A 26,494-nucleotide genomic window follows, 5' to 3' on the forward strand; every position below is an offset into this window, starting at 1 on the left:
AATCCTCGTTGCGTCGTGACACAATAACTTTTTTCGTGCTACACGTGTTGGCGAAAGTTCTCTCGTACGAGAGTTGACATAGCCTGGCGGAATGTCGCTGTCTTGGAAGCGGTCAAAATACCGCCGTGCTGTCGAATTCCGCCGTGTTATAGTTTTGAGTCAACTTGAGGAGACCCACTCCGCCGCCCTGTGAGCCAATCAGGAGACGACGAGATAGCGAATTCAACGGCACGGCGAAACGCCACAGTGTCTTGAGTCGCGGTAAAGAGCACACACTCACGCTGCCCGTCGACGCTCACTCGCGTGCCATTCTACGAAGCGCACTACAGTCGAACCTCGTTATAGCGAAACGGGATGTAACAAAAATAAGGAATATAACGAAGTAAGTCATATTCCCCTTGAAGTGCTCATAAAGATTCGCAGTTCAGTACGTAAAATGCCGGACATAAAGAAGTGATGTAAATAACGGAGTAATCCCCCATCCCTCTTCAACTTCCTTACAACGATGTTTTACTCTAATACAAAATCACTGCGTCACTGCCCGTGTGACAATTTCGCTCGAGGGTTCTCCAGCAGTATCACAGCAGCGTTATGTGAGCCTTGCCCTGAGATGGTCTTCTTCATTTTTTTATGGCTGCAATAAACACAATTTTCGGGGTCTACGCTTTTTTCTTTTTTTTTTGCGCTGCGGCAGATGTTGTTGCTCGCACTCTACGCGCCGCTGCAGGTGGCACTGCGAGACTTGGAGCTCACATAAACGAGAGCCGAGCCACATCTCCCTGCGTGCACCGCTGATCGAGTTCTTAAGCGTGCTAAATCAAACCGACAAAGAAAACAAAAACCTCGAAACGGCGCCTCCACTAATCTTTTCTTATTGCCGCGGTTCCACTTCGTTCTCTTTTTTTTTTTTTTGCACTCGCTGTTCTTACCTATGGTTTTACTGCTTTCCCACTGGCGTTTGGTGTCCACGACAGGAATGTGCGCGCCTGCGTCTTGGAATTCCGTGTTTCCCGCGTCGTAAAGCGCGATAAAGACAGGCCGAGGTGGTACTGGCTTCACTTTTTGCTCGCCCAACTTTAATTTCGCTTTTTTTTTACGCGCTTTGCGAGAGAGAAAAACAAAACGAAAGCAAAAACAAGAAGAGCATTAGGAATGCGATAAGAACCGCAGAAACGGACGTCTGCGTTTCACTTATTCTTAGTTACCTCGATAATTCGACATTGCAGTGCCGCGCGTACACTGCAGAAATTTAAACGAGTAGGTTTAGGCGCCGGTCTCCAGTTTACAGCATGTACGAGCGGAACATTGAAACGTTATCACTTGGCTCCGAGATTGGTTGGAGACTCCTGACATGTGTTCTTCTTTTGCGATATTTTTACTGTTGCAGCAAGATTATGGAGAGAGAAATAGAGAGAAATAACATTTATTAGTCCCAGAGAACCTAAGATTATGGAGTTCGCTAGTGTAACACTAACCTTCCCAGGCAGCCTCAGGGCAAGATACAGATTTGATTCATAGTAGTGGAAGTACAAGTAGTATTATACTTTCTCGCAGCATGCTGTATAGACTTATAGTCCCCTATAATTTGGTTTGCTTGCCTGCTTGTTTAGCGACACTGGTTTATTGATCACACTGATTTTTCTCCCCGTCCCCATTTCCCCCTCACTCCTTTTACAGCAACTATTAGTGCGACATATATACATATTTTAAGTTTTTATAGTCACTATATTTCTGCGTATATCTTTCCTTCCGTAATGCCCTTCTGGACCTATAGGTTATTTTAAAATATATGAATAAAAAAACGAAATGATAGAGAGATTGGATGAAACACAGCCATATATCCAGCGACTTCGAACTAAGAAAGGCAAAGAAAGAAAGAGAATAAGGAGTAGCTACAACTATGCACGAAGCACAGGCCACCGTGAATGTCACTGCATGTGCCAACATCTGACAATCACGCAGTATGAGAGAATAGAGACGAGACGATATTGTACAATCGCGCGGCCCTCTTCTACGAGCGAAGTAAAACGGGAAGGACTGGAAACTGCAATTAGCCCTGCCGACAAACCAATATTAGTTTCGTTTCTACTGGTTTGGTTGCCGAGACGGGCGAGGGAATAAGCCAAATGAGAGGACGAATGTCTTCCGCTAGCCTTCGACTGCGTCACATTGTTAACGGCGCGCAGGTTAATACCAGTTGTTCTGATTCTGCCACCACTAACTTCCATTTCCCCCTTTTCTTTAATTTAGCAAACCGGAAGGCATTGTGTGAGTGTGCTGCGTGCTTCTCGCATTTCGTCTCGGCAGTGCGAAGTCCATATAAGTAAAAGACACTTTACAAACAGAAACTCAAACTATCAGAACTGCAGTACTCCAAGGAAGGTTATGCAAGATTCATTTCCCCCTTTTTTTAAGTTAGCAAACCGGAAGGCATTGTGTGAGTGTGCTGCGTGCTCCTCGCATTTCGTCTCGGCAGTGCAAAGTCCATATAAGTAAAAGACACTTTACAAACAGGAACTCAAACTACCAGAACTGTAGTACTCCACGAAAGGTTATGCAAGATTCAGACTCATCAATATTTTATTTTTTAAATATGGAAATAATTAACGATGAGGCGACAAAATGCTTACCGCAGCTTCACAATATTGTGTAGCAGTAAACACCGTGCCCCACTTTCCACGGTATTTTGGAAGTCACTCTGAACGCTTTCTGCGCGTCATGCGCAAAAAAATTCAAGCCAGATCCAATGAAATTCATTTCACCTTCACATTTTAGAATAATGCGTTACTGACTGTTAGTAATCTCGATACCTCTAAACCACATACTTTCTCACATTGTATATAATTTAGCTAATCGTTTATCTCTTCGTGGTATATAACTCCTGATCCGAACTGTGTATCGGTATAGCCAATTACAGAGTATCCGTGGCAGGCTTTCAGCGCACGGGAAAGGAAAAATGTAGATACGTGCTGTGCGCGCAGAAAACGCACCAAGCATTTGTCTACGTTTCTCTTTTCTTTTCTTTCTTTTTTTTTTGTTCCTGTGCTCCTGCGTAACTCCTCCTTGAAAGCCTATCATACATTGGATTCACAATTCCAACTCCCTCAAATTAGTACCTTCTTGAGCTGCGGTTATAAGGTAGTCTATGTCTCCATTTGTGTGTACTCATTAAACAACCATTACTAGCTACTTCGCGACCATTTGTTACACTCGGGAGCGCAACGAAAGAACAAATGCAGTGGGAAAACACAGATTCTCGAGACATTTCCATGGCCATAAATCCCCGAAACAGCAAGTTATAAAGCCGGAGTGCTCGTTTCTCTGATATTTTGCTGGCGTTGTGGTTTACGTTAGCTTACAGTTACCACTGCTAAACCGTAACCAGATAACGCAATCCAAGAGTGATCACTCGTGCCGTAAATATTACTTGTGAGCGGAGCTAGGCAGCGCATTAGGAATTTGTAGCGGAGCGGATATTCCGAGCAATTCGTCTTGGGCCCTTCGCGTTACTGGGTGGTACTCGTACGTGCATCGGTCTTTTGCATTTCTAGTTTGCAGTGAGCAACATAACGATTACATTTTGCGTCCGTCCAACACCTTAGTTATCATATATTACACTCCTTCGAGTGCAACATTGTGATAACGGCGCAACAGTAGAGAGATAATGCAAAGTGCGGACGAAAAAGGCGCCGTCTAACATCAACTCGCGCTCATTCGATCAGTGCGAAATATATTAAGGGGCGGCAAGCCGCAGGCGCGATTCTTATACATGTAACAATAAGGATTCACATCATTTAGCATCATCGCTCATAAAGCAGTTTAACGTTGCGCGTAAACTGGACGCATGCTGTATTTGTTGCCAACCATTTCAATCAATCAATCAATCAATCAATCAATCAATCAATCAATCAATCAATCAATCAATCAATCAATCAATCAATGTATTGAGCCTTCGTGGTAGGCGGCAGAAACTCCATGCAATGCTGAGATAAGCCTTTATTTCAATTAATTGTTGCGCATTCAGGCTGCGATTCCGATGCTTTCTTTTACTAATCAATTTCTTCAAAGAATGGATATCAGTCTCGACAGGGGAACAGCGCCAAAGGACGAAGGACCAGAAGGGGAACACACACCAGCGTCCCCATTGGCAGTACCGACTAGCCCATTGACGGCTAGTCGGTACTACTAACTTGAGTATGTACCGACTAGCCCAAGCCGCTACACGATGTTGCAGTGCATATCAGGTTTGGCTTGTTCCTTTGATGGCCTCTCTTGGTGCGAGCACGTCGATTCTTTTACGTAGTGCGCTGTCTTTTTCACATACGGATGCCTATAGCGACTGCTTACTGTACACAGATTAAGGCTATAACTGCTTGAATCATACGTTTATGAGGTTACTGTTATATTTATTTGTATATTTAATTTTCCTTTCTAATTCACCTGCTTTATTAGATGCTAAAGATTAGCGTACCTGTAGCGACCCCTGCACCTCCAGCCACCCATTCTTCAACCATGTCTAAAGCAGCCTACCTTCTCGCTTATCACCATCTGATAAACAACAAACATGCTTGCTCTACGCTTTGCGCTAACTGTACCCGCATGAGACTGAGGAAGAAGGACGTATCGCTAAAGTGAACAGACACATCAGCGCCCAGCGCGCGCCTGTTCGTGACTAGCACTCGTCAGCGGTGTCCGGAAAGAAGTCATTGCGGCCTCTTCGGACGGAGCTCCTTCCTTTCCTTTCACTCTCCCCCTCCCCCCTCTATACGCACGTGTCGATACTTTTTCCGTTTCCCGCCTCTCGATCAGTTCAGCACACGCCGGCCGAAGCGACGTTGATGTTGTTCTAGACACACCCAGCGAAATGGAAATAAGAAACAGCAGGTGATAAGGAGTCCTTCCTCCTCCTCATCACGTCCAGTAATAAGGCCTGACGAACTCTATTTCCTTATGGTCACGCCCTTAACGAGCCACGCGGGACCGAGGCTGTGCGTATAACGGTTCGGCGACCACCTTTGCCCTTCAATTACGTTCTCTTTTTGTTCTGTGCTTCGCCTTTAGCTTTTATAATGCGGACAGTATTCAGTCATCTCGCCTGCCCTTGCGTTTCATTTTTTTTCTTCTCTCTTCTTATCAGATTGTAGGCCACATCTATTGGGATTCCTTGATGAGATCATGCTGTGTAAGCACAAAGCTACGAGGAATGGAAAGTCAACAGGCTTCAGAAAGCAGCGCTGTGTGTGTGCGCTTTTGAAACTTCATTCAGGGGTCTGTATAACGAGTTTCGTACTCTTGAACCCACCAGCAATAGAAACCATCCTGAAAGCTTTGATATATATCAGACTATGGCGGGGCTTTACTAAGTGGCTGCACGTCTTGTATTCATTATCTCTTTTGTAAAAAAAGAAAATCTCGGGGCATTTTTTTACCTGTACCTGTTGGTGCCTGTGCCCTTTGTATTATTCTTTAAAAAAAATGTGTGCTTGTTTCATTATTGCAGTTTACTGCAGTAATGAAACTGAATGAATGAGCATTCCTGCATTAATCATGTTTGTCTAAGCGTGTCTTTTCCTATTACGTTTCATTGTATTGACGCGTGTAGTCCGCAAGAAATAGTATAATGTCATCCCTTTGTTATCCCACATTATCTTCTACTAACAAAACAAGGCGGTCACTTGAATTTATTATCTGTGTGCGAACAGGATAAGCGTCAGTTCGGAGCCAACATTTCCACAAGGGTAGACTCCTATATTTCTCTACACATCACAAGTTTTCCTGCGGAGAATATAGAATAGCCAGTAGCGAGCCATTATAGTGTCTGAAGGACTCTGGTGACGCTTTTAACCTGTCAGTTTGTAACACAGTTCCTAATTAGCTCTATCCCACAAATCTGAAAAAAAAAAAAGACGCTGCAGGAAATGCAGCGTGCCTTTAAAGAAGGTGAAAGAAACGAATGTGCATTCAGCTGTACGCGAGCGTTATTGTGTACCGTTCACGTCGCGGCACCGCACGCGGTAAGCAGGGAGCGCGAACATCGCGAGCATCATGTAACCACGACGGGGTCAGGTTACGTCGCTACCGCACAAAAACGTGCACGCGTGTAAAAACACGAGGGGACGTTATCCGGCTATCCTGTTTCCAGCGGTTTTAAAAATAAGAATAATAACTGCATAACGGAAGGTCTCGATCATGTCTAAGCTATACAAATTCGTAGTGGCATCTCGCCTCAAGTGCTTTCAGCCCGCAAACGCAGCCGTGACAACACTTTATATGTGTGCGTGTGGGGGAGGGGGGGGGGGGGCTAAAGTGCACCAGCAGTTTTCAGCTCTGGTTTCCATATTGTAACTCACGTTGGCGGGCGGGGTGGGGGGGGGGGGGAGACAGGGGGCGGATGCTTTCACAAGAAGCCCTAAGTGCATATCCGCGTTTTTGCATCCCTTTCCTGCTTATTATTTGTTTTTCTGCTGGGAGATGTATTAGTTAGTGAGCACACAGTGTCTTTTTCTTTTCCCCGATGTATCGTTCTTGGTGCACCCTCCGTATATATTATAAAAGCAAGACAAGTTCACTTACCGGTGTCGTTGGCGATGTAAAAAGCAGCCCTCTTCTTGATTGTCAGAGCTCCTGCGAGACGAGAGAGAGAGAGAAAACATAGAAATAAGAAAAAGAGCCTGCTTAAGACAGAAAACAGATTGCTTGGTTGTTCCTTGGTTACCGATTTAAAACGATTTCACTGCATCCATCATAATGCCTAACGGATAAGGGTCTTCTGTCTGTTTTTTTTTTCTGTTTTCTTCTTTAAAATTTGAGCATTATTTTCGTTTTCTGGTTGTAATCAGCGGGTGTCTCAAGGCTTCGAAAAAAGTTCGTGGCCAATTGAAGCGAGTACACTCTAATGCGCTGGTATATTTTGTCTTCTTTTCTGCACCTGCTTTAATTTCTACCTGCTCGTTCGAACAGTATTGTGGGGGAAATTTAAGCTGGGGAAGAATATTACAATCAATCAATCAATCAATCAATCAATCAATCAATCAATCAATCAATCAATCAATTGTTCTAAGTAATATTTTCTAACAGCGCGGACGCTAATAAAAGAAATAAGATCTGTTTCACACGTTGCACAGTTGGTAACATATCTTTACCGGAATTGTTCGAGAAAGGTAAGGTAACCGATGGAGATCACACTGTCAAGAAATAAGACAATATGAGCTAGATGTTCTAATGCAAGCTTTGATAAAGTGATTAAATTCTGGGGTTTCACGCGCCGAAACCGCGATCTAATTATAAGGCACTCCGTAGAGGGGTGTTCCGGATTAACTTTTCTTTTTCCCCTGGGGGTCTTTAACGTGCATCCAATACACGGTACACGAGCGTTTCCTTTTTTATTATTATAATATTTTTTTTGCACTTTGCCCCCCATCAGAATGCGGACCAACCGCGGCCGAGTATGAACCCGCACCCTCGAGCTCAGAAGCGCAATGCCATAGCCACTGGGCGACCGCTGCGGGTCCAATCTAAAGTGTACAAAGAGGAGAGCTCGCACCAGCGTAGCAACGACCGTTAAGTCCTTCATAACCTTGACAGTGGGTTACTTACGAGTTCAGGGGAAAACAAACAAACAAACACAACCATTTAATCATCCGCTGCGTGTCCAGCAGTGCGAATTAACGAAGTTACGGGCTGTTCTTTTGTCTATTTTGCACAAGAACCATAATCGCAGTCACTCAGTCTCTAGTTTGAGGCCAGTAAATTCAAAGATCCAGGGAAATGTGCCCGTAACGCGTAGAAGCCGGTGAGTCAGCTATTCGGGAACCCCGATTCCGAGTAGTCGAGTGCATCATATCGGATTATCTCCCAGAGATAACTCATTTATCCCGACGTGGGATCTCTATCTCCTAAAGGGGTGATATCACTGCAGTTACGTAGACATCTCGACACTATTATGCGATCTGTGTGGAAACAGTCCTGAGTGGTTTCGACGTAATGCTCGGCTCCCCACTACTCGAACTCCCACGACAGGCAAACGAGAGACCCCCGATAGCATTATCTGCTGGGAAATGCAAGCGCCGTAACGTAATATGCTTATAAGTCGATATACGGCATCGTACAACGTCGCTCAGCTCCGTCGAGCATTGCTAACAAAATACGTCTCAAAGGAGCGGTTTATTTTTCCATCCGTCTTCAATCTTCGCCCGTCAGTTGCACTTACCGTGAATACGCAGCAAAGCAGGAAGGAACAAATACGAATCCATCATATATACATACCATCCCGCGCCTCCCTGTCTCAGGGCTTACATATTTAACTCATCAATCGCCTTACCGGCCAGAGCGACCTTGCATGGCGTAATTCAATTGCCCAGGGCGCGTTCCGTTTCTCTTTATTTCTGCGTTACTTTCGGGACTGTTCCTCGATCCCCAAATCCGTCTTCGCTGAGCGGCGGAAATATGGAGCACGCCGCTGGTGCAAGAACGGAGGAGCCATCGAGAAGCGGCGCGCTGAGTGCGTCATCAAAAATTGAGCCGCCGCGCGTGGAACCGCGAGACGGACGTGAGGCCACAGAGTTGCGCGCAGGTGAGCGGGCACGCTTGCCGCTGGGAGATGAGAGAGATGCGAAAAAAAAAATTAAATTGGGTTGGAGTGCACACGGAAGGCATTGCCAAGTCCTGACTCTGAGCTTACCACTGTCGTTGAAAAAAAAAATACGATCATTGCATTCTACCGGTGCTAACGTGTGGGGCAGTAACTTGGAGGTTAACGAAGAAGCTCGAGAGCGAGTGCCGGGCAAAGAGCGATGGAACGAAACACGTTAGGCGTAACGTTGAGAGACAGGAAGAGAGCAGTGTGGATAATGGAGCAAATGGGGATAGCCGATATTTTAGTCGAAAAAGAGAATGGAAAAAATACAAGAGCTGGGCAGGCCATGTAATGCGTAGGGCAGATAACCGGTGCAGCATTAGAGTTACAGAACGGGTGCCAACGGAGGAGAAGAGCAGTCGAAGGTGGCCGAAAATTAGGAGGGGTGTAGAACTTTGGAAATTTGCAGGAGCAAGTTGGAATCAGCTAGCGCAAGACAGGGGTCATCGGAGATCGCTGGGATAGGGCATCGTCCTGCAGCGGGAATAAAAATAGGTTGATGATGACGATGACGAAGCTGACTTTAATGGTGTTGAGCGAAAAATATTATTATGCAGATTACACAACCCCCCCCCCCCCCCACACACACACGTCCACAGGCCACTGTCGCAGCTTCAAGAGAACCGAGAGAACCAGTATGAACGCGCCATGTCACGTTACTCTCGTAAACTGCAGTAGCAATCTAGGCGTGTGGCCAGGAAAACATTTCCCGCATCCAGCGAAGTAGTTCGCCTATATACACCACGTAAATTCGCACAGCCGCTCATGCTGGGCTCGGGAGCACCGAGCGGTAGACACTGCCGGATACGGCGCATATTTTTGCGATGTATAGGGAGTCCGCTGCTAGCCAGTCCTATGGCACCCGCTTCGCCTTATATCGACGATGCTGCACGCAAACCGCCCGCTAAAAATACGACGCATCAGCATCGCCGGGATTCGTCGAGACGCTCACGCGCTCGTCTTCGACGTCGTCTCGACGGGCAATGCTATAACAAGTCGCGGCCTCGCCAAGTCGAAGGGAGGGAACTGAGGCTCATTACCGGAACCGCCGCGCGCGACCGCTAATGAGATCTAGGGGGAACGTACGCCGTGATGGGCAAAGAGTATAGTACATATATACGGCGGTGCGCTCTTCTTCTCGACGACGCGTCTCGGGAACTCTCTCGCGTGCGCTTTGGATCGCGCAGGCGGTCGGGGGTGCGGCCCCGGGGTAATCACGTGCCGTTCGCAATTAGGGACGAGAGCGTCGCGCTAGATGCTGCGCGCCTTAGGAGGAGGAGGAGGAGCAGACTTGCCGGCGGAATCGTGCGTTTGGCGTCGCCTTCTGTCGCCAGTAGTTAGGGATATGGGCCGGAACTGAGCGGATTCTCGGCTCTTGACACTTATCGCGATGAAGACGAAGGGGATGCGGGCCATTCCGACCCTTCCTTCCCTGGCGGCGGGTGCGCCGCCGCCGTATATACGTCTGCTTAACGCAGCGTCTGCTGAGACTGCGATGCTGTTGCCGAGCCTATATACGTCTGTTGGTCGTCTGCTCCCCTAACGACTATCTTACGTCGTTTTCATTTCTTTATGAGTGGATGGTCGCATGAAGGAAAGCCTGTTAGTGAACGCTGGCTGAGCATCCTCATGGCACGCCTCATTGATCAGGTAAATTAGCCGTGAGGGAGACGGACGCCACGTCGCGTTGGGGCCGTGCGCATGCATGAGGACGCGGGAAGAAGCGATAAAGCATATCGCGCCTGCAGCATCCGTATGGCAGATCGTTGCGGATGCAGGATATTATGGATGGCGCATTGATGACGACTCTTATACTAGATAGCGTGCGTGGTCGTCTCTCCACTTTATTCCGCCAATGCCTTACCCATCTTCCCCGCACCCTAGCCTAAGCCACAGGGCCCATCTCTTTATTGCACAAAATTCATTCATTCATTCATTCATTCATTCATTCATTCATTCATTCATTCATTCATTCATTCATTCATTCATTCATTCATTCATTCCGCCTTATTTGGCACTGGGCGAGGGACGCTAAACAAGAATGACTGGCAGTATATATGTATGAGGTGCAGCTAACTGTAGTGGTTAGCTGCACCTCATACATATGAGGTGCAGCTATTCAGCCAAGGCGATCAGACAGGCTGCCACCACTGCCGCCAAAATGAGCGCCACGGGCAAGCGCTCACTCCTGTCTCTTTTCTGAAGCAGGCTAATTTGTCACTGACGTATGGTCATTAGGACGCAAGTTTGTCAAAAAAACTACACGCTGCCATTTTTTATATATATATATATATATATATATATACACGTCGCAGCTGCTCGATGCGGGTATTTGTGTGTAGCGCACGATTGCACCGGTGTAGTGCACTCGTGAAGTGGTGCACTTATCCAGTAGCAGACTAGGGAGCTCACGTTAGGCAGGACCTTAAATGCGAGTTAGTTTTTAAGAACTTTCCTTGTTCTCCGTATACCAGAGTTTCGCGGGCACATATTATTCGCCACGGCTTACGAATAGCGTATACACGCAAGGCGACGCACAGAAGTTGACGACTAGAAGGATTTGTTTAACGTCCTTGACGTCTATCGCGCAGTCATCGACCCGCGGCGCCTCCATTTCGAAGCGTGCTGCGGCTACTGCGGAAATTGGGCCAGAAAACCTAGTTGCCCTCGTGATTAGGTTTAACCCTCGAGAAAAAAAGAAAAAAGAAACTGATCGAAAGCGCGTATACCCGGGACATGTACCGAAGAAAAGAAAAAAAAAAGCAGAGACGGCATGCTCCGTCTGGTCACACAAGGACGCCATATAACGATCAAGATGCGAAGAATTGGTGCCGCGCTCGAGTCCACGCTTTCTTTTCGATAAGCTCACGACCCGTGACGTGACTTTCGCAAGAACATATCTTAAGCGCGGGCGAACAGGCAGGCAGACAGACATCGAGCGCGACCCGTAAGAATTAGGCTGACCCAGCTATCAGCTTGATTCACTAAGTCCCCCATCCATGCGCATACGGAGGCGGGTCTGTATGGCGCATATAATGCAAAAAAAAAAAGAAAAAACGGTGCGTGGTTTCTTCGACACGCGGTGTCCGAATCGAGCGAGGCGGTCGGCAATCTGGAAGCCGTCGACGGTGACCCGTACAGTGGACGAGCCTAAAGGGCAAAGAAGCGAGAACGTTTTAAAAGCGGTACGGCTTTGGGCGTGAAGTCTCGTTGCGAGGGTAAAAAGAAAGAAAAGAGAAAGAAAGCTGGGAAAATTGAGCGAGATCGGAATTGTAATTTAAGGAGTGGAGATGGGAGTGAAAGAGGCGACGGAGGTGCCACAACTCTGCCCCCCCCCCCTCAAAAAAAAAAAAGAAGAAGAAAGAAAATCAACAGGCGCGCATGCAGGCAGACGACGCAAGCAGACGGACAGGCTTGTTAGTGCATGCGAGGGACGGGCTAAGTGGGAGGGTGAGGGGAGAGGGCACACCGTTGGCGTACCGTTCTAAACTGCAGAGCACGATCCCGTTTTCGTTTTAAAAAAAAAACTGGCCGCGCAGGCCTTGAGCGAGATCATGCGATTCGCGCTACTATAGGAAGCCAAGCGGCCCGAGTCGACAGTCTTGCTTTTCGCTCCAGTTTCTTCTTTCTTTTTCTCCCCTCCTCCTCTCTCCCTCACTTTTGCTATTACCCATCGGCGTGCGGCCCGATAATGCGGGGATTCGCGTCGAGGCCGACTTCCTTGAAGCCAGCTTCAAGGTCGTCGCGTCGTCTCTGCTCCTCGCATTGCTTTGCGAGAGATCGAGAACGTGTCGAAGACGGCGGGTCAACACAAGCGAAGAAGAAAGAGAACTCGGCGAACATTCCGATCGGCTCCCGTTCGATTGCGAGAAGCGGCGAGGTTCTTCCAAGTGCCACCGCGACTGGCATTCCGCTGTTTTCTTTTCGAGCGTGTGTGCGAGACGGGACCAGATAGCAGCGCAGAGACATAGCCCGAGTCTATAAATATCTAGCAGCCTCTCGGGTGACTATGTTTGTCCAACTCTTATAGCGGTGCAGAGGCGCTGTAGTAGGTTGTTCAACTTTCGATAACACGCAGACCAACCCTGCCGGCACTAGCGGTTTTAAGTGGAGGAGGAAGGGGGATGGAGGGGATGGGGGAGGGGGGGTAGGTTCAAAGCACGCCCGCCAACGTACGCACAACCTCCACTCTGAACACCACCCTGCAGTCCTTTCCCGACACCTTTCATCCTGGGACTGCAGTCTCCACGTCTCCCGCAGCTTTCTCGACAGAATAGCAGGCATTCGAGCTTTCATTTTCGTTTTCTCCACTTTCTCACTCTCATCTATTCCTACGATCGACTGCAGAGTCATTTTCGTGGACTACGCGGCGGTCGCAGACAAAGTCTGCGGCTATTCCAAGGGCTCCAGCGGCAAACAGCCGGAGAAGAAGGCCGAATTTCGACCATTCGCTCCGTAGCCGCCGAATGCTGTCCGCATCCCGGGGCCGAGACCATTCGTCGTGCGTAAATAAAAGCGCGCACGTAAGAACTCCGCCGAAATGGACTCCGAGTGTGACTCCGAAGTGCGTCCGTCCTTCAACGCCAAAGCTTTCGTTTTTTTGACGCTATCATTGTTGCTGTTGCTTGCTGTTGTTGTTGTTGCTTCTCTGGGTATCTCTCGGGGCTACTATTGTGGACTGACCATTTACTCGAGAAACCTCGAAATAAGCGAGAGAGAGAGAGAGAGAGAGAGAGGGAACTGAAGGCCGTACGGTGAGGAAGCCATTCTTGACTGTCGTCAAACGCTGCCACTAGCTGTTATTACACGCGGGCTTCGGGAGAGCCCGGCGCCGGGCCGTAAATCTTTCCTTTCATAGGGGCCGGCTTAAGAACTGCGACAGTCTCGGCCTGGGCAAAGCAAGCAAAGCGTGCACTGGCCGTCTCGCTAGATACGTGCAGCGCGTCGATAGCTATAGCTGGCTTTCACGGCGCATTCGGCATGTCACAGGCGGAATCCGGAGATAAGGGCTATTTTGCACGTAATAAAGGTTCGTGATAGGCCAGTGCAATGACCACCTTACCGTCGGTTGTCGCGATTGGCTGCGTAACGAAGGCGGTCTGACTACATCATGCGCTCTCACCGTGCAAACAGCTTAGCAAATTCGGCTCCCGACTGAATGCTACTAGTTTCAGCTTTGGTCAGCGCTGCACGGTATTAAAGCTCTTCTTTCTGTATTTCTTTATTTCCACCGAAGACCGGCCCATATATAGACCTTGGCTAATGGACACTCATTCATCATTACATTATGCCTGCCAGTCTAAAAGTTTGTCGCTTGTACACTATTGTACTTGGATTAGCTTCGCGTGCTTGCTGCGCATGCTTCCATTCTCACTGGGTGTCGTAGCGGAGGATAAAGTTAAAATTAACGAGGGGTACGTTGGCGCGTGGCGGAAATTGCGTCGCGATTCTGGAGTCCAGTGCATGCGTTTAGCCGGGGCTGAGATAGAAGACCTAGGTGGTGGGAAGGTGCGTACGAAAAATGAAACGTGGCGCGAGAATTTCATTTCAGACATATAGAGTCCGGAAAAAATTTTAGCGCTAGGAGATTGCATAGGGCACACACACACACACACACACACACACACACACACACAAACACACACACACACACACACACACACACACACACACACACACACACGCATATATATATATATATATATATATATATATATATATATATATATATAATGTAAATCGACTTAAATAGCCGTCTGTATTACTTCTACAGAAATGCGAATGATCGGCTCTGTTTAGTACGGAATTTCGCAAAGCAGCAGCAAACGGTACCTATAAATATCCGCATTGCAAGAAATGCGCTCCTTCTAGCGCATAATTACTTTATTAAAGCGAAGCTTTTGTCGCCTTCCTTCGCGGGATTAGGCGCATCTGCTCGGCTGGTTTCTCAACTAGTAAGGGGGACCTATCCCGGAGGCAGTGTAATAGTAAGCTGGGCCGAACCTGGAGATGAGGTAACTAATGAAAGCGGCGCTGATCACTGAGACCGTATTATCCGCGGTTGCGCGGGTCACGGGGTGGAGCCACCGCGTATCGGGCCACTCTTTCTCAGCCCGGATATTTGGCGCGCACGTTCTTACATCGTCCTTATGGTAAGGGGTTTACATAAAACGCCGCTCAAAGCAATTCCAGCGGAATTGAAAGAAGCTGATGCTGTCTTTGATGGCTTCTACCGGCAATTTTTTGTGGCTGCGTCGACACGGCGTCGGCGTGTGCAAAATTGATGTGGGCGAGTTGGTTTTGCATACTTCATGAAAAGAGCGCTACGAAGACGCGGACTAAAAGAACAACAGCGCCTTGTCCGTCGTACATGTTGTTCTTTTAGTCCGCGTCTTCGTAGCGCTCTTTTCATTAAGTGTGCAAACTGTTATCAGGGCGCTGTTATCAAGGCCTAAATGGGTATCGTGGGCCATCCGCTGACGTCGGCAACGTCGTATGTAACTGATCTTGAGCTTGATTACGGTGCGGTCGTCGAGCAACGTTGTAGGCACGAACTCATGTAGGCGCAATGACTGCATGGTGCCGGAGAATAAATTCAATATGGTTTTCCTAAACCGTCGGGCGCCGACGATGAAGTGCCCGAGAATGGCCTCTCTGAGTACCAACCAACTGCATATGTCATAGTCAACTACAGCGCGACGAAGTACGTTATCACTTCGTATTAAGACGAGAAAGCGCATACGCATGATCACATCGACGTGCACACAGACGCCGCAAACTCGCGGAGCTATCGATCTTCGCGATAGGAAGGCAATATTTATGCGCCCTGCGCTTTGGTTAGACGCGTTAGCGAAGTCAACCGTAACCATGCAGGCTGTTATCAAGAGCGGGCATCACCGTCATAAAGAGGAAAGCGCACGCCCTATGCGTTTGCGTGCTTGGGACAATCGAGATACGGCCGTCATTATTCGTCGGTAGCACTTATCCTCCTCTCGCTATAGTGCCGAAGCTGCAAGTCACCTCGGACCAAAAGCTGCCTGAGTCGCCTCTACCGATGTTCAGGCTCAGACAGCGTCAGTGTTTGTCAACGGTCAGGGTTTTGTCAACGTCCGCCAATGCGCGTCGCGACAGAACTGCTGCTCAAAAGAGAGAAAAAGAGAAAGAGAAGGAGAGAGAGAGAAAATAAAGTGGGTGGGTGTGGAGGAAGGAAACCTGGGAGGGGGGAGGGGAGGCCAGCAGTTTGCAAGCACGGCGTGCAGGACGCCCTACATTCCAAGTGCTATCGATGGTTAATGAACGTGAATAATGTATTTCCAAGCAATAACAAAACAAAAAAAAAAGAAAAAGTTTATTGCTCCGCCTTCTGCTAATCATCGAAATGCATCGTAAGGTTTTAATTCTTCCTGAGCTACACAACCATGCGGGGTGAATGGTAATCATATCAGCCTTCCCTATGCAAGCACAAAGGAAAGAAGGAAAAAGAAAGGGCATGTGGGGGAGAGGCAGAACAGCGGTGGGGAGGCGAAAGTATTCAACAAAACCAAAGCACTGCGCTCCACTTGCGTCATTATGTTAACGCGAGCAAGAACTAGCGTGGCTCCCTCGCAGTAAAGAACTGGCCGCAACCGCGGCGTGCTCTCTTTCGTGCGAATTTCGCTCGTCGGACGAGATTATATGGTGCAATGCATGCATAAATTCCACATCTTTAGGCATGTGGTACGAAGCTTTTTAGTGTGGAATAAACTGCATATCCCGGTGCATAAATCACTGAGGTCTTTAATTCTCTGCTGCACCGTTTGCATGCCTGCCGCATTTTTGTTTTGCACTGACACCGCAAAGCGGCACGTAGCCTCGTTAAATAATGCAGTGTGACCCCTGGAGGGGCGCCTGTTTGAGCGTCTGGATCCCCTCTGAAATATTGACGGTCGGAAGCGTAAGTGCGCAAGCGTGCATACGTCACAATCTACGAGGCAAGGAACTCGCTCGAAGGCGAGAGTGCTGCAGCACGTGGGGCGACTCCCTCACCCCCCACCCCTCCCCCCCCTCCTCCTTCACCATTTGACGCACTCATTCACGGAGACGGCGCAGTATGCAATCCTCCGTTACGCCTCTCTAGGAACACACGCTCATTAGCGCGTTCATCAGTCCACTAGCTCAACAAGCATCCCACAACACCAGCTCTTATTTCCCCTCGTGTACTCACCGTATACTGCGTTCCTTGCTCGCAACTTCACAGCAAACTTCACAATGATTTGCACAACAAACAAACAAGCAAACAAGCAAACAAACAAACAAACAAGCACACAAACAAACAAGCGAACAAACGAGGGCAAGGAGAGAAGAACGCGTCTCACGCAACACTCACTGCTCTCGGCCAAGGGGATCAGACAGGCTGCCACCACTGCCGCCAAAATGAGCGCCACGGGCAAGGCCAGTCTCCGGGGGATCGCCTGCGTCCAGCAAGAAGAAGAGCGATTGTCAGCGAGCCGCTCGGCAAGCTCGCGCTTCCCGAAATCAAAAGCTTCAATTTGCGAACGCGTTTCCGATACCGTACGACAGTACAGCAACGGATGGAAAGAAAAAAAAGAAAGACAGTAGTAACAGAAAGAAAAAAAAACACAGGAAGAATCGTACTAATTATAGTCTTCTTCACAACCCAATTCATGGCCGGTCCCTCAGAGCGGGCGGCGCCATTTCGCCAAGGAACGAGAAATGAAGAACGGACGCGCGAATATTGACGCTGCAGGTGAGGAAGCTGTTATAAGAGGCCAGCTGCAGCGTTACGAAGAAGGAGAAGAAGCCAAAGAGAAGCGCGACGTCGTCGCACAAATGACTTTCCCCATTTCCCGGAGGGGGTGTGCGGGAGGGCAACCTGAGATGGCGGCGCTGGGGGGAGCAGCCGGCGAAGCTGTTAGCGGGGCCGCCGACGCCGGCAGCCAAATTCGTTCGCCCGTACGCGCAGCGCGCAGAGCACGAGGCAGGCGCGTTTCGCGCGCGCCGTTTCAGCTTGTTTTGATAAAGCAAACCGAGACAAACGACGCCGCCCGTAACAACAATTTGCCGCCACTATTGCGTTTTCCTTCCTACTCCACCCCTCTCTCTTCTCTCTCTCTCTCTCTCTCTCTCTCTCTCTAGCGTTCACTTCGCTCGTCTTAACGCGGAATTGGGCACATTTCGGCGAAACAATTTAAGGCGCCCTCGCGTCTTACGGGCGCCCACGTACGGATACGGCGAGTCTTATCTTTCAACACTGCCTATATGTATGTATATACGTTTCAGTGTTGCGTCTTTCGCCAATTGTACGGTGCTGTTTAACTTTCGCTCCGCCTACCTAAATGAATCAATTGTACGAAGCAACGGATAAAACGGGGGGGAGGGGGGGGGGTAGAAAGCAGGAATTTGTCGCGAACGTACATCTGGCGTTCCCATATGTTTCTCCGTCCCTGAGTATGTATAGTTTAGGCATAATTTCGTTTTGTATAAAACCAATGTACTTTTTGCTTGCACGTGCCAGCGTTTCGGATGCTCGCAGTGTTGAAATTGCTTTGCTTCGATGGGAGCCGGGAATTCTCGCGCCCTGGTAAAACAAACTCGTTGTGTGCGAGCTTCTCGCGAGTTTTGTACGAGCCCCCCACCAACCTCCTCCAGCGTTTTTTTTTTTTTTCTTAGTTCACAGTTCACGCCCTCTAGTTCCGGGCTTCTATCCAATCTATATTCCCGTTCGACGACGCGGAAACGAGGGAAAAAAAGAAATTTGAATTACTGCGGCAGGAACTTCGCGCTCGAAAGGCTCGAAAAGAAAAAAAAAACGGCGAAGAAATGAAAACGATGAGGTGGCAGGGAAAAAAAAGAAAACTACCTCAAGGCTTATTTTGCAGATCCGATAGGGAGGAACGCCGTTGAACCCATCTATACCCCGAAGTACGAAGACAGGGGATATATATATATAGCTCGTATTTATCTAACATCGTCTTCAATTTGCCGCCGCGTTGCCCAATTGCCGACAGTAATCGAGTACAAACGGGAGAGATGTACATGCAAATTCGGGAAGCAAATAACATACGTAGGTGAGAAAGAAAAGGGGAGGATCTGCTTTTGAAAATCGTTAGTGTCTACTCGCAAAAGCACGATTTTCTTTTTTACACCTGCGCAGAGTGATTATCTCATTAATCGCGCTTAACGTATTAATGAGAGACAGACATTGTAGTGGAGGGTTGCGAATTAATTTCGCTAAGGCTCGCGCTTGAACAGTGCCATTCTTGGCAAACAATGATGCATTATAGTTAGGAGCGCTTTCTCGTCGTTCATGCTAGTTTTCTTCCGTTGTAAGTCTTATGCAAAACTATACTACGCTGTTTCCAAATAATTAATTTCGACCACCTAGAGACTTTCTTTAACGGGCACCCAGAGCTCGCTGCTTGCATTCTGCACTGATCGGTATGGTGCCGCTATGCTTTCAGCCGAGGAATCAAGCGAGTGATCTGGTCTTTCAGCATCCAAACGCCATGCGGCTACTGAGACCCTGCGGCGGCTTACCTGCGGAGATGAATCTGCGACTAAGTTCTACGCTCCCGCGGGTTCACCACAGGACCGAGCACTAACTACGCTCTTACTACCCAAACAAAACGACGTTGTGTTTCTTATTCCTCTTGATTATAGCCAAAACTGGATTTCTCTCTCAGGATTTGCTATGCGGGATCACTGGCGCTTTAGTTTCCGCATACTGAATCCACTGTACGCAGACGACAGCGTCCTTATTGTTTCACGCGAACAAAACAAGGCTGAGAGAGCTACGTTAAGAACTTAAATGGAGACGAGGAAGTGTGTAGTACGATCGCACGGCTACCAAATCCTGTGCATTTCGCACCCGAAAAGAAAATGCTCCACTTGTGCTTCCAGTTCCCACACTGTACATACGAATGCGAATCATGCGCATGGAAATTAAAGCGTTGAAATTAAGTAATTGAAATTTTTTTACGTTTTCTACTCATTACTGAATAGCACTTGCACGAAAGGAAGCATCAGGTACGCCGTTGGGTTTTTCCGACATGTTTACTACTTTTCCACTAGACAATGTTGCTGTTTTTAAAACTTTTTTTTCTAAGCGCTTTTGCAGCACAGCAATGCCTTCTAGGATCAGATGACTTCCTTTTGGTTGTTTCTTTCTTTCTTTGCTTTTTCTTGCCATCATATTGTCGTTCTCTATATTTTCCAATGACAGACAAGGCTTATAATGGAACGGGATATGGTGAAATAATGGCTGCAACGAAGTGAAATTCTCCTTTAAATACCCATAAAGAGTCATTGTGCGGAAGAACACGCAATAATGAATGTAATGGATATAACTAATTAATTGTGGTGCCCCCTTCAAAGTTGTCGTAACGAGGTTTTACTGCACGCCTGTGTCAATGGCTAAGAGCTGGAACTCGAGCGCGACAGGAATCACGCGCGCCGCTTCCTCAATCATACGCAAAAGTTCGTCGCGACATGCAATGGGCGGAGAAGTAACGGTCATGTTTGCGGGAAGGTGCGTCCTTTAACAACGATGTAAATGCGCTCGGAATGTCAGGTGTGAGGGGATAAAAATAGAAAACGAAGTAGAATTTGGCTATGTTCCTTCCGTCCTGTAGACCGTGTATATATATATATATATATATATATATATATATATATATATATATATATATATATATATATATATATATATATATATATATATATAGGTGCGTTCCAGTTCTGGCCAACGCGAAAAACAGCCTATTTTTACTGCTAAGATACCAACTTCGAGCTCAAGTAATGGGACACATTTGGAAGTTGTCTCTGCAACTTGACGCCACCTCGCGTGCACAAAAAAGAAAGGAAGCTATGAAAAGCACACGTTATCACAGTGTTTCAACACTTTACGTGCGCGAAGCTGGGAAAGAAATAAACACAAAGCAGCTGATATTGATTAAGTGCACACGAAAGCCTCATTATACGTTTTCTATCCCGTCGAGATTTCAAGCAATCCGCTTAGCCGCCATCTTGTTCGGGCAGCAAGTGTGCCATTAGCATTTTTTTTACTTCGACGTTTTCTTGCGAATTTCTTTTTGACTCCTCCTACGACTCCTCCTACGGAATTGGAACGAGACAAGTGCTGTCCGCTTATCTATTTAGGCGCATCTACTCAAGTACTGACACATGACCTGTGAGACACTGAGACAACATACAAGTGTAATCGAGAACTCCCGAACACAGGTATCATAGATGTTCGCGAGCGTTACAGTCGCTTGCGCTGGGGAAGGTTACTAACCGGGTCTATTCTGAAACTAATGTATTGGCTCGACGTCGACCCTGTGTTCGCCATGTTCAATGCGCAATTTTTGATTGCTGTTGTTTATCATAACTCGTTATTCTTTTACTGGGCATAGGGGTGGCTTTATAGCGAATATATGCGTTACCGTGTGAATATTTTATGACATGCTTAATCTATCGCAAAGTTTGTATGATGTAAACGTATATATAGGGTGTGCTATGAGACGACTTTTTTTAAGTATATAAACAAGCTGCAAAGCATGACGTCACGAGGACGAGGTCAGCATTGACATCACTTTCCGTGCAAGGAAAAGAAAAAAAAAAGAAGGGAGAAAAAGCCAGCGAACTCCAGCATCTTCAATTTTCTCTGAAAGCAGTATGCGTGGTCAAGTTCAAATGTCACTCTGTCAGGATTCATGTTCAAAGCGTCGACTAGCGAGGACGGAGAAAAATGCCAACGTTGACTCCGGCTCGTTTTCTTTCTTTCTTTTGCCTGCACTGTGTCTCTGCTTAGAAACATGTCAGTTGTTTATAACAAGCAGCCATTAGTGAATGCATCTTGAGTTTAAAAGTCACGCGCCTCTCGTTATCACCTGACACATCGTGACTTCTGAACACGCTCGTGTTTCACACAAGGACACGCGGACTTTGATGACTACGCGAAAAGTTCAGCACGGCCCACTGTTAAAGTGAACACTAAGTTAATGTTCCGCTGCCGATAATAGCTGTGTTTTTATACGATGACTTCGGCAGTAGTGAGGCACCAACATAGACCTACCTAACAGGTCATACCGAACACCTTTCTTTCTTGTTATTTTTTCTATGAAGTGGATTACTCGCACAAGATATGTAGCTTTCAATACCACTGGAGTGTTTCATTTAACACTGTGCCATACTGGGTCCGCATGCGAGCTCGATCCACTATTCTGAGCTAGTTCCCATACGTGGCTAGCAAACAATAAGTAAGCTATAACAAAGCGGGCTCAGTTTCACATGAAACCACCGGCCTAACTCTCGTTTCTAGAAAAAAAAAAAAGATCTCGCGGCTGTCTGTAAGGAAACAATTGTAGGAGTTAAAATTGCGAAAGCGTAACCACAGGAAGCGTTTAATGAGGCATGTGAAGCGCTAGAATCACACCGTTTATTCATCTGACAACAAAGAGCGGGCTCGGTCATTACGAAGAAATTACGCGCTACGAAGCTAGGTCTTTGTGGCGAAATGGGCCGTTTGGTGCGGTGAATATTATCCATGTATCACTGTTCCCAAAGCGTTGTCTCCTTCGCATAGCCTTTCTGGCAGATATCTGTACCGGCGAAACCAGACAGAAAAAAAGAAGACAGAAATGTGTCAGACAAATGAACACACATGGGACACGTTTATTCCGATTAGCCGCTTGAAATGCGCGTACAATCGTAAAGTAAAGGCGTATTAACAAGAAAGCCAGTTTATATTTCTAATTAAATTGGGGGACACTGCTTCTGCTCGCGCACACACCAACGTACACAATGAAATTGTCGTTATAAGGGGTGTAGTACAAGGAAGAAGCAATCTTGCACGCTCGATTAAATCGTGTTGCTCTGTTCGTTCGCGAAATTGCTAGGAAAAACTTGCATGTCTCCAACCTTTCCTAAGGAAGGGGTTTATCTTTGTGCGAAGGTTTACGAAGAAGTACTGATGGCTTAGTGGGCTAAACTGTTGTGAATAGTGTAGAAACAGCTCGAGACGTGGACTAAAAGAAGACGACGACAAACGGTGCGCCGTCTTGAAACTATCGAGTCAGCGCACTGCCTGTCGTCGTCCTTGTTTCGTGCGCCGTTTTTTGGCGCCGTTTCTACATATGAGCGAACCAAAAGCACGTCGCGTTCTCCGGAGTTTCCCAAGGGTCAGAGTCTGAGGGAAGTGGGTTGCGATAACCCTGGGGCAAGGCAATAGAGCGACTTCGTTCGATATACAAACCGCAGCAGCAGAGCGAAGAATGACGTCCCGCAGATCTTGGATCCAATGGCGAAATATATATATATATATATATATATATATATATAGTGCTCTAAAATGAACACTTTACACTTAGGTGTTTGAGCAATAACTGGAGCGTGCATTTGTGCTTCCTTGATGACATGTTCCTCTCTGGGGAAGTATCTCCTGTGCAACGACGTAGGCCGGGGGGGGGGGGGGGGGGGAGGGAAGCTCACTACATCGACTCCCTTTTTCCCGAGTTTCTTGTCAGTGTAGTTTTCCTCGGTTTGTCATTCTTTATATTTCTGATTTATCCGTTTGGATCCAACTTACCACTGTTAGGACGTCAGCGTTACGTCTGCCAACTACAAATATGAAATCATCATCATCATGCTTAGGAGAGAAGACGGGATCCCTTCGCTTATTCTCCGCACCCCAAAGTGCGAGTGCTGCATGCGTGGCTGCTCGAACGCGCGCTCCGACGACATACGTACACGCAACAGTGCTCCTCGCCAACGGCGTAAACAACTGGCGCAGTCTCTGTCCGCCAAATAGGAAGAGCGAGACCTTCCCTTCGGGCGCGCGCACCCGATCGCCTGGCGCGCTGCTCTCTGTATCGACTGACACCATCTCACCAAGGACGACGACGCAGCCGCTGGCTCTCGGGCATCGTTATATACGTATCCGATCTCGCCTCTCCTCTAGACTGCTTCTCTATAGCCGGACACTTTCTTTTCTCTTAGATGTCTCTTTCGCTCGTCCATTTCCCATCATCTCTCCGTCGCGCGCGCGCGAGAGAGAGAGAGAGAGGTAAGGGATGAGACGCGAGACGACAATGGGCCCTTCGCGTTGTCACACATACTGAATGACCGTCGCCGATCCCGCGGCCACCGACGCAGAGCTCCGGATTGCCCATCGCCGGTCCACTTTGCGGAACCGTGCTCGAAGGAAAAGAGGCGAGAGTGGGGAGCCTGTGTGAGGAGAGACAATCGGAAGAAGAACCCGAGAGAGCGCGCCTGCGTCTTCGCGCGAATTCGATACTGATCACCCCACCTCTCTGTCCGCCTGCCTGCCTGCCTGCCTGTCTCTTTGTACGTGCGTGTGTGTTTCCGACGGAGACCACGGCGTATACGTGCGTACACTGTACACCATTGTGCCCTTGCTACGAGCGTTGGGACGGCCGACGTCGTCGCAATGGATGGTGGTGACGAGGAACCGGAAGGAAGGGAGAAACGAACGGATCCGCGTCCGCGTTCGCTTGACCGTAGACTCGCTCGTCCACGAATAGAGCGTGGCCGCGCGGCCCCTTGACAGCGCGCGCTTGAGGGCCTGCCCGTTTGCGGGGTGCGCGGCGGTGGCGCTGGGGTGCCGTAATGACAGCGCAAACAGAGGAGTCTCGCGGGTGCGCTGCTGAGAAAGCTGGGTGTTCTCGATAGATTAGTGAATGTATACACAGCCGGGGCCGTGTTCTCGACTGATCGCGCTTTAGGGGGATGCCGATTTTGGTGCCAGTCAGATGGGCTGAGCGATTGTAATAAGACTTCCGCGAGGCTCCTCCAGTGAGGCGCCGCGCGCTGGGCATCGCGCCTCTCAAAAAGTGAGAGAGAGAGATAGAAAAGGATGCATAGAAAGTATCCTAGAAAGTGATCGCCACGTCGGAACTGAGGCTGCAATTCATTCTTGATAAGAAGCAGAACAACATCTGGGCTAACGTTTTTACACGCTTCGGAGCAGCGACTTTCCCGATGTTGTTTTTTTATCAGCGGCGCTGCAGAACTACATACAGCTGAGAGGAGTTGCTTGAAAACAAGTGGTAAGCAAAACAGGGTTCAGCTCATTCTGATGGTGGTTGTCTAGCTCTATTGTTTAGGTGGTTGTCTAGCTTGACACTAGTGTGTTTGCAGTATTTATAGAAAACTAAATGAACAAAAAGTAAACAAAATGAAAGACTAAGAAAACTTACGTGCGGCCTTAGGAGCTTAGGAGTTATTTGAATTCACATAGATCGTTTCTCATTAAAAATCGAAGGATGTTCGGGTAGACAGGCTTGCCGCCACGAAGGTAAACTGTAAACTGTTTCTGTAAACGAAGGTGCGCGTTTATTGAACATAGCATAGCATTTATTGATGAACCCCTATGTGGCGTGTAATGCGACGGGCCGATTCCTATAAGGCAGTGCGAACCACAGCGAGACCGAGTAATCTATAGTATAACTATATTCAACTAGCCACGTGTCACGCTACCAGTAGAGCTAAACAAAGAAGCCAACGCTCGATAACGGTAATTCAAAAATAAAAGAACGCACTTAAGGGCCCACTGCGGTCCCGACAAACTGTAGACGCACCGACGAATGCTAAAGAAACTTAACCGCATAGGAGAAAAAAAAATGCACGGTCAACGGGATTGGGGCATTCGCCGAGGATGTTGCCGTTTCGAAAACCACAAAGCTCGGAAGCAGGTGCTCGACGTAGCCAGAAGGCGCAACGACGTCATCTTTTCTTATACTTCCTCAACGCAGTTCGCCATATGTTCGATCACTCCGCTTGCTTCCGGGACATGTGACTGCGCGGAAAACTCTGGCGTATACCAGTGCGTAAGAGGGCCGTCCCTTCGTTCCAAGACCGTTTGATGCTGCGCTCAGCATATGCTGTACAAGACCGCACCGAGCTGAGACAGAAAAGCCTTCCATCTACGGATTACATTCGTACTCCGCGCGCCCGTATACACCATACTATAAAAGTTCAGTCGCCCGCGGAACGGCTCGTATACCATGGACTATACGAGTGCGTCCATCCATCCGGCCAGTGCGTTTTTTTTTTTTTTTGTGTGCTCCCGCGGGGGCTTTTCGGTCAACGACAGCAATGTCCAGTAACGCGAACGCGCGCCCACTCACTCGTATGGGAAAACAGCTATAGCCGAGTAGATTGTGAACAACAATGCGCCGTTTCCCGTAGCGGAAAGGAGAAGAAGCAAATTTGTTTTTCCTTGGGGTGCGAGCACAAATCCTCGTTCCTCGCGCTCAACGGCCCTTAGGCGAATGGAATGACGACTTCTGTCGCGAGGCCTCTCCATCCGGAACAAAAAGAACGGAAAAACAAACAAACAAACAAACAAACAATGACGCGGGCAGCACAGCGAACTGAACACGTTTCCATTCAGAAACACGCGGAATAACTTCATTCCTTACTATACTGTTCCTTCCATCTTTATTTCCGCTCTTACTTCCTTCGTATCCTCCGCCCTTCAAAGTGCTCACGCTTTTGCTGAAGAACGAGAACAAAACGATCAAAGGGAGAAAACAAGAATGGATTGCCATAAACGTAGAGAGCACTGTCCCCTTCAAAGTTCCGGAAAACGCGTTCTCGCAGCTCGCGGAGTTCTTTCAAGCCTCTCGCCGAGAGCCCGTCGGAGAAATAAATTAGTTTTTACTTGTTGAGGACCTATAAGGGGCGTCGCGGCGGGCGGAGCGGTTCCCGACGGACCGTTTTCGGGATGATAAATAGCCGGTCTCCCGCCGCAGGGCAGAAGGCTAAGGGAACGTATACTATGCGGGAAGTGTGTTGGAGACCCTGTCCGACCTTTAACTTTTCTAGGCCCTCCAGTATGTG

At 48.1% G+C, this 26,494-nt stretch overlaps 1 protein-coding gene across 1 annotated transcript in view; it reads right to left on the reverse strand.

The window, feature by feature from the left end:
- The window catches only part of LOC142575850 (uncharacterized), a 91,950-nt gene that overhangs the window by 35,994 nt on the left and 29,462 nt on the right, over positions 1-26,494 (reverse strand). Inside the window, exons 2-3 of the mRNA XM_075685549.1 lie at positions 17,001-17,085; positions 6,574-6,624 (exon numbers count right to left, since the gene is read on the reverse strand). Coding sequence (XP_075541664.1) covers positions 6,574-6,624; positions 17,001-17,085 — 136 coding nt within the window. The remainder of the gene's footprint in view (positions 1-6,573; positions 6,625-17,000; positions 17,086-26,494) is intronic.

Source organism: Dermacentor variabilis, chromosome 3 (assembly GCF_050947875.1).
Source record: "Dermacentor variabilis isolate Ectoservices chromosome 3, ASM5094787v1, whole genome shotgun sequence".
In the NCBI taxonomy this organism is placed as follows: Eukaryota; Metazoa; Arthropoda; class Arachnida; order Ixodida; family Ixodidae; genus Dermacentor; species Dermacentor variabilis.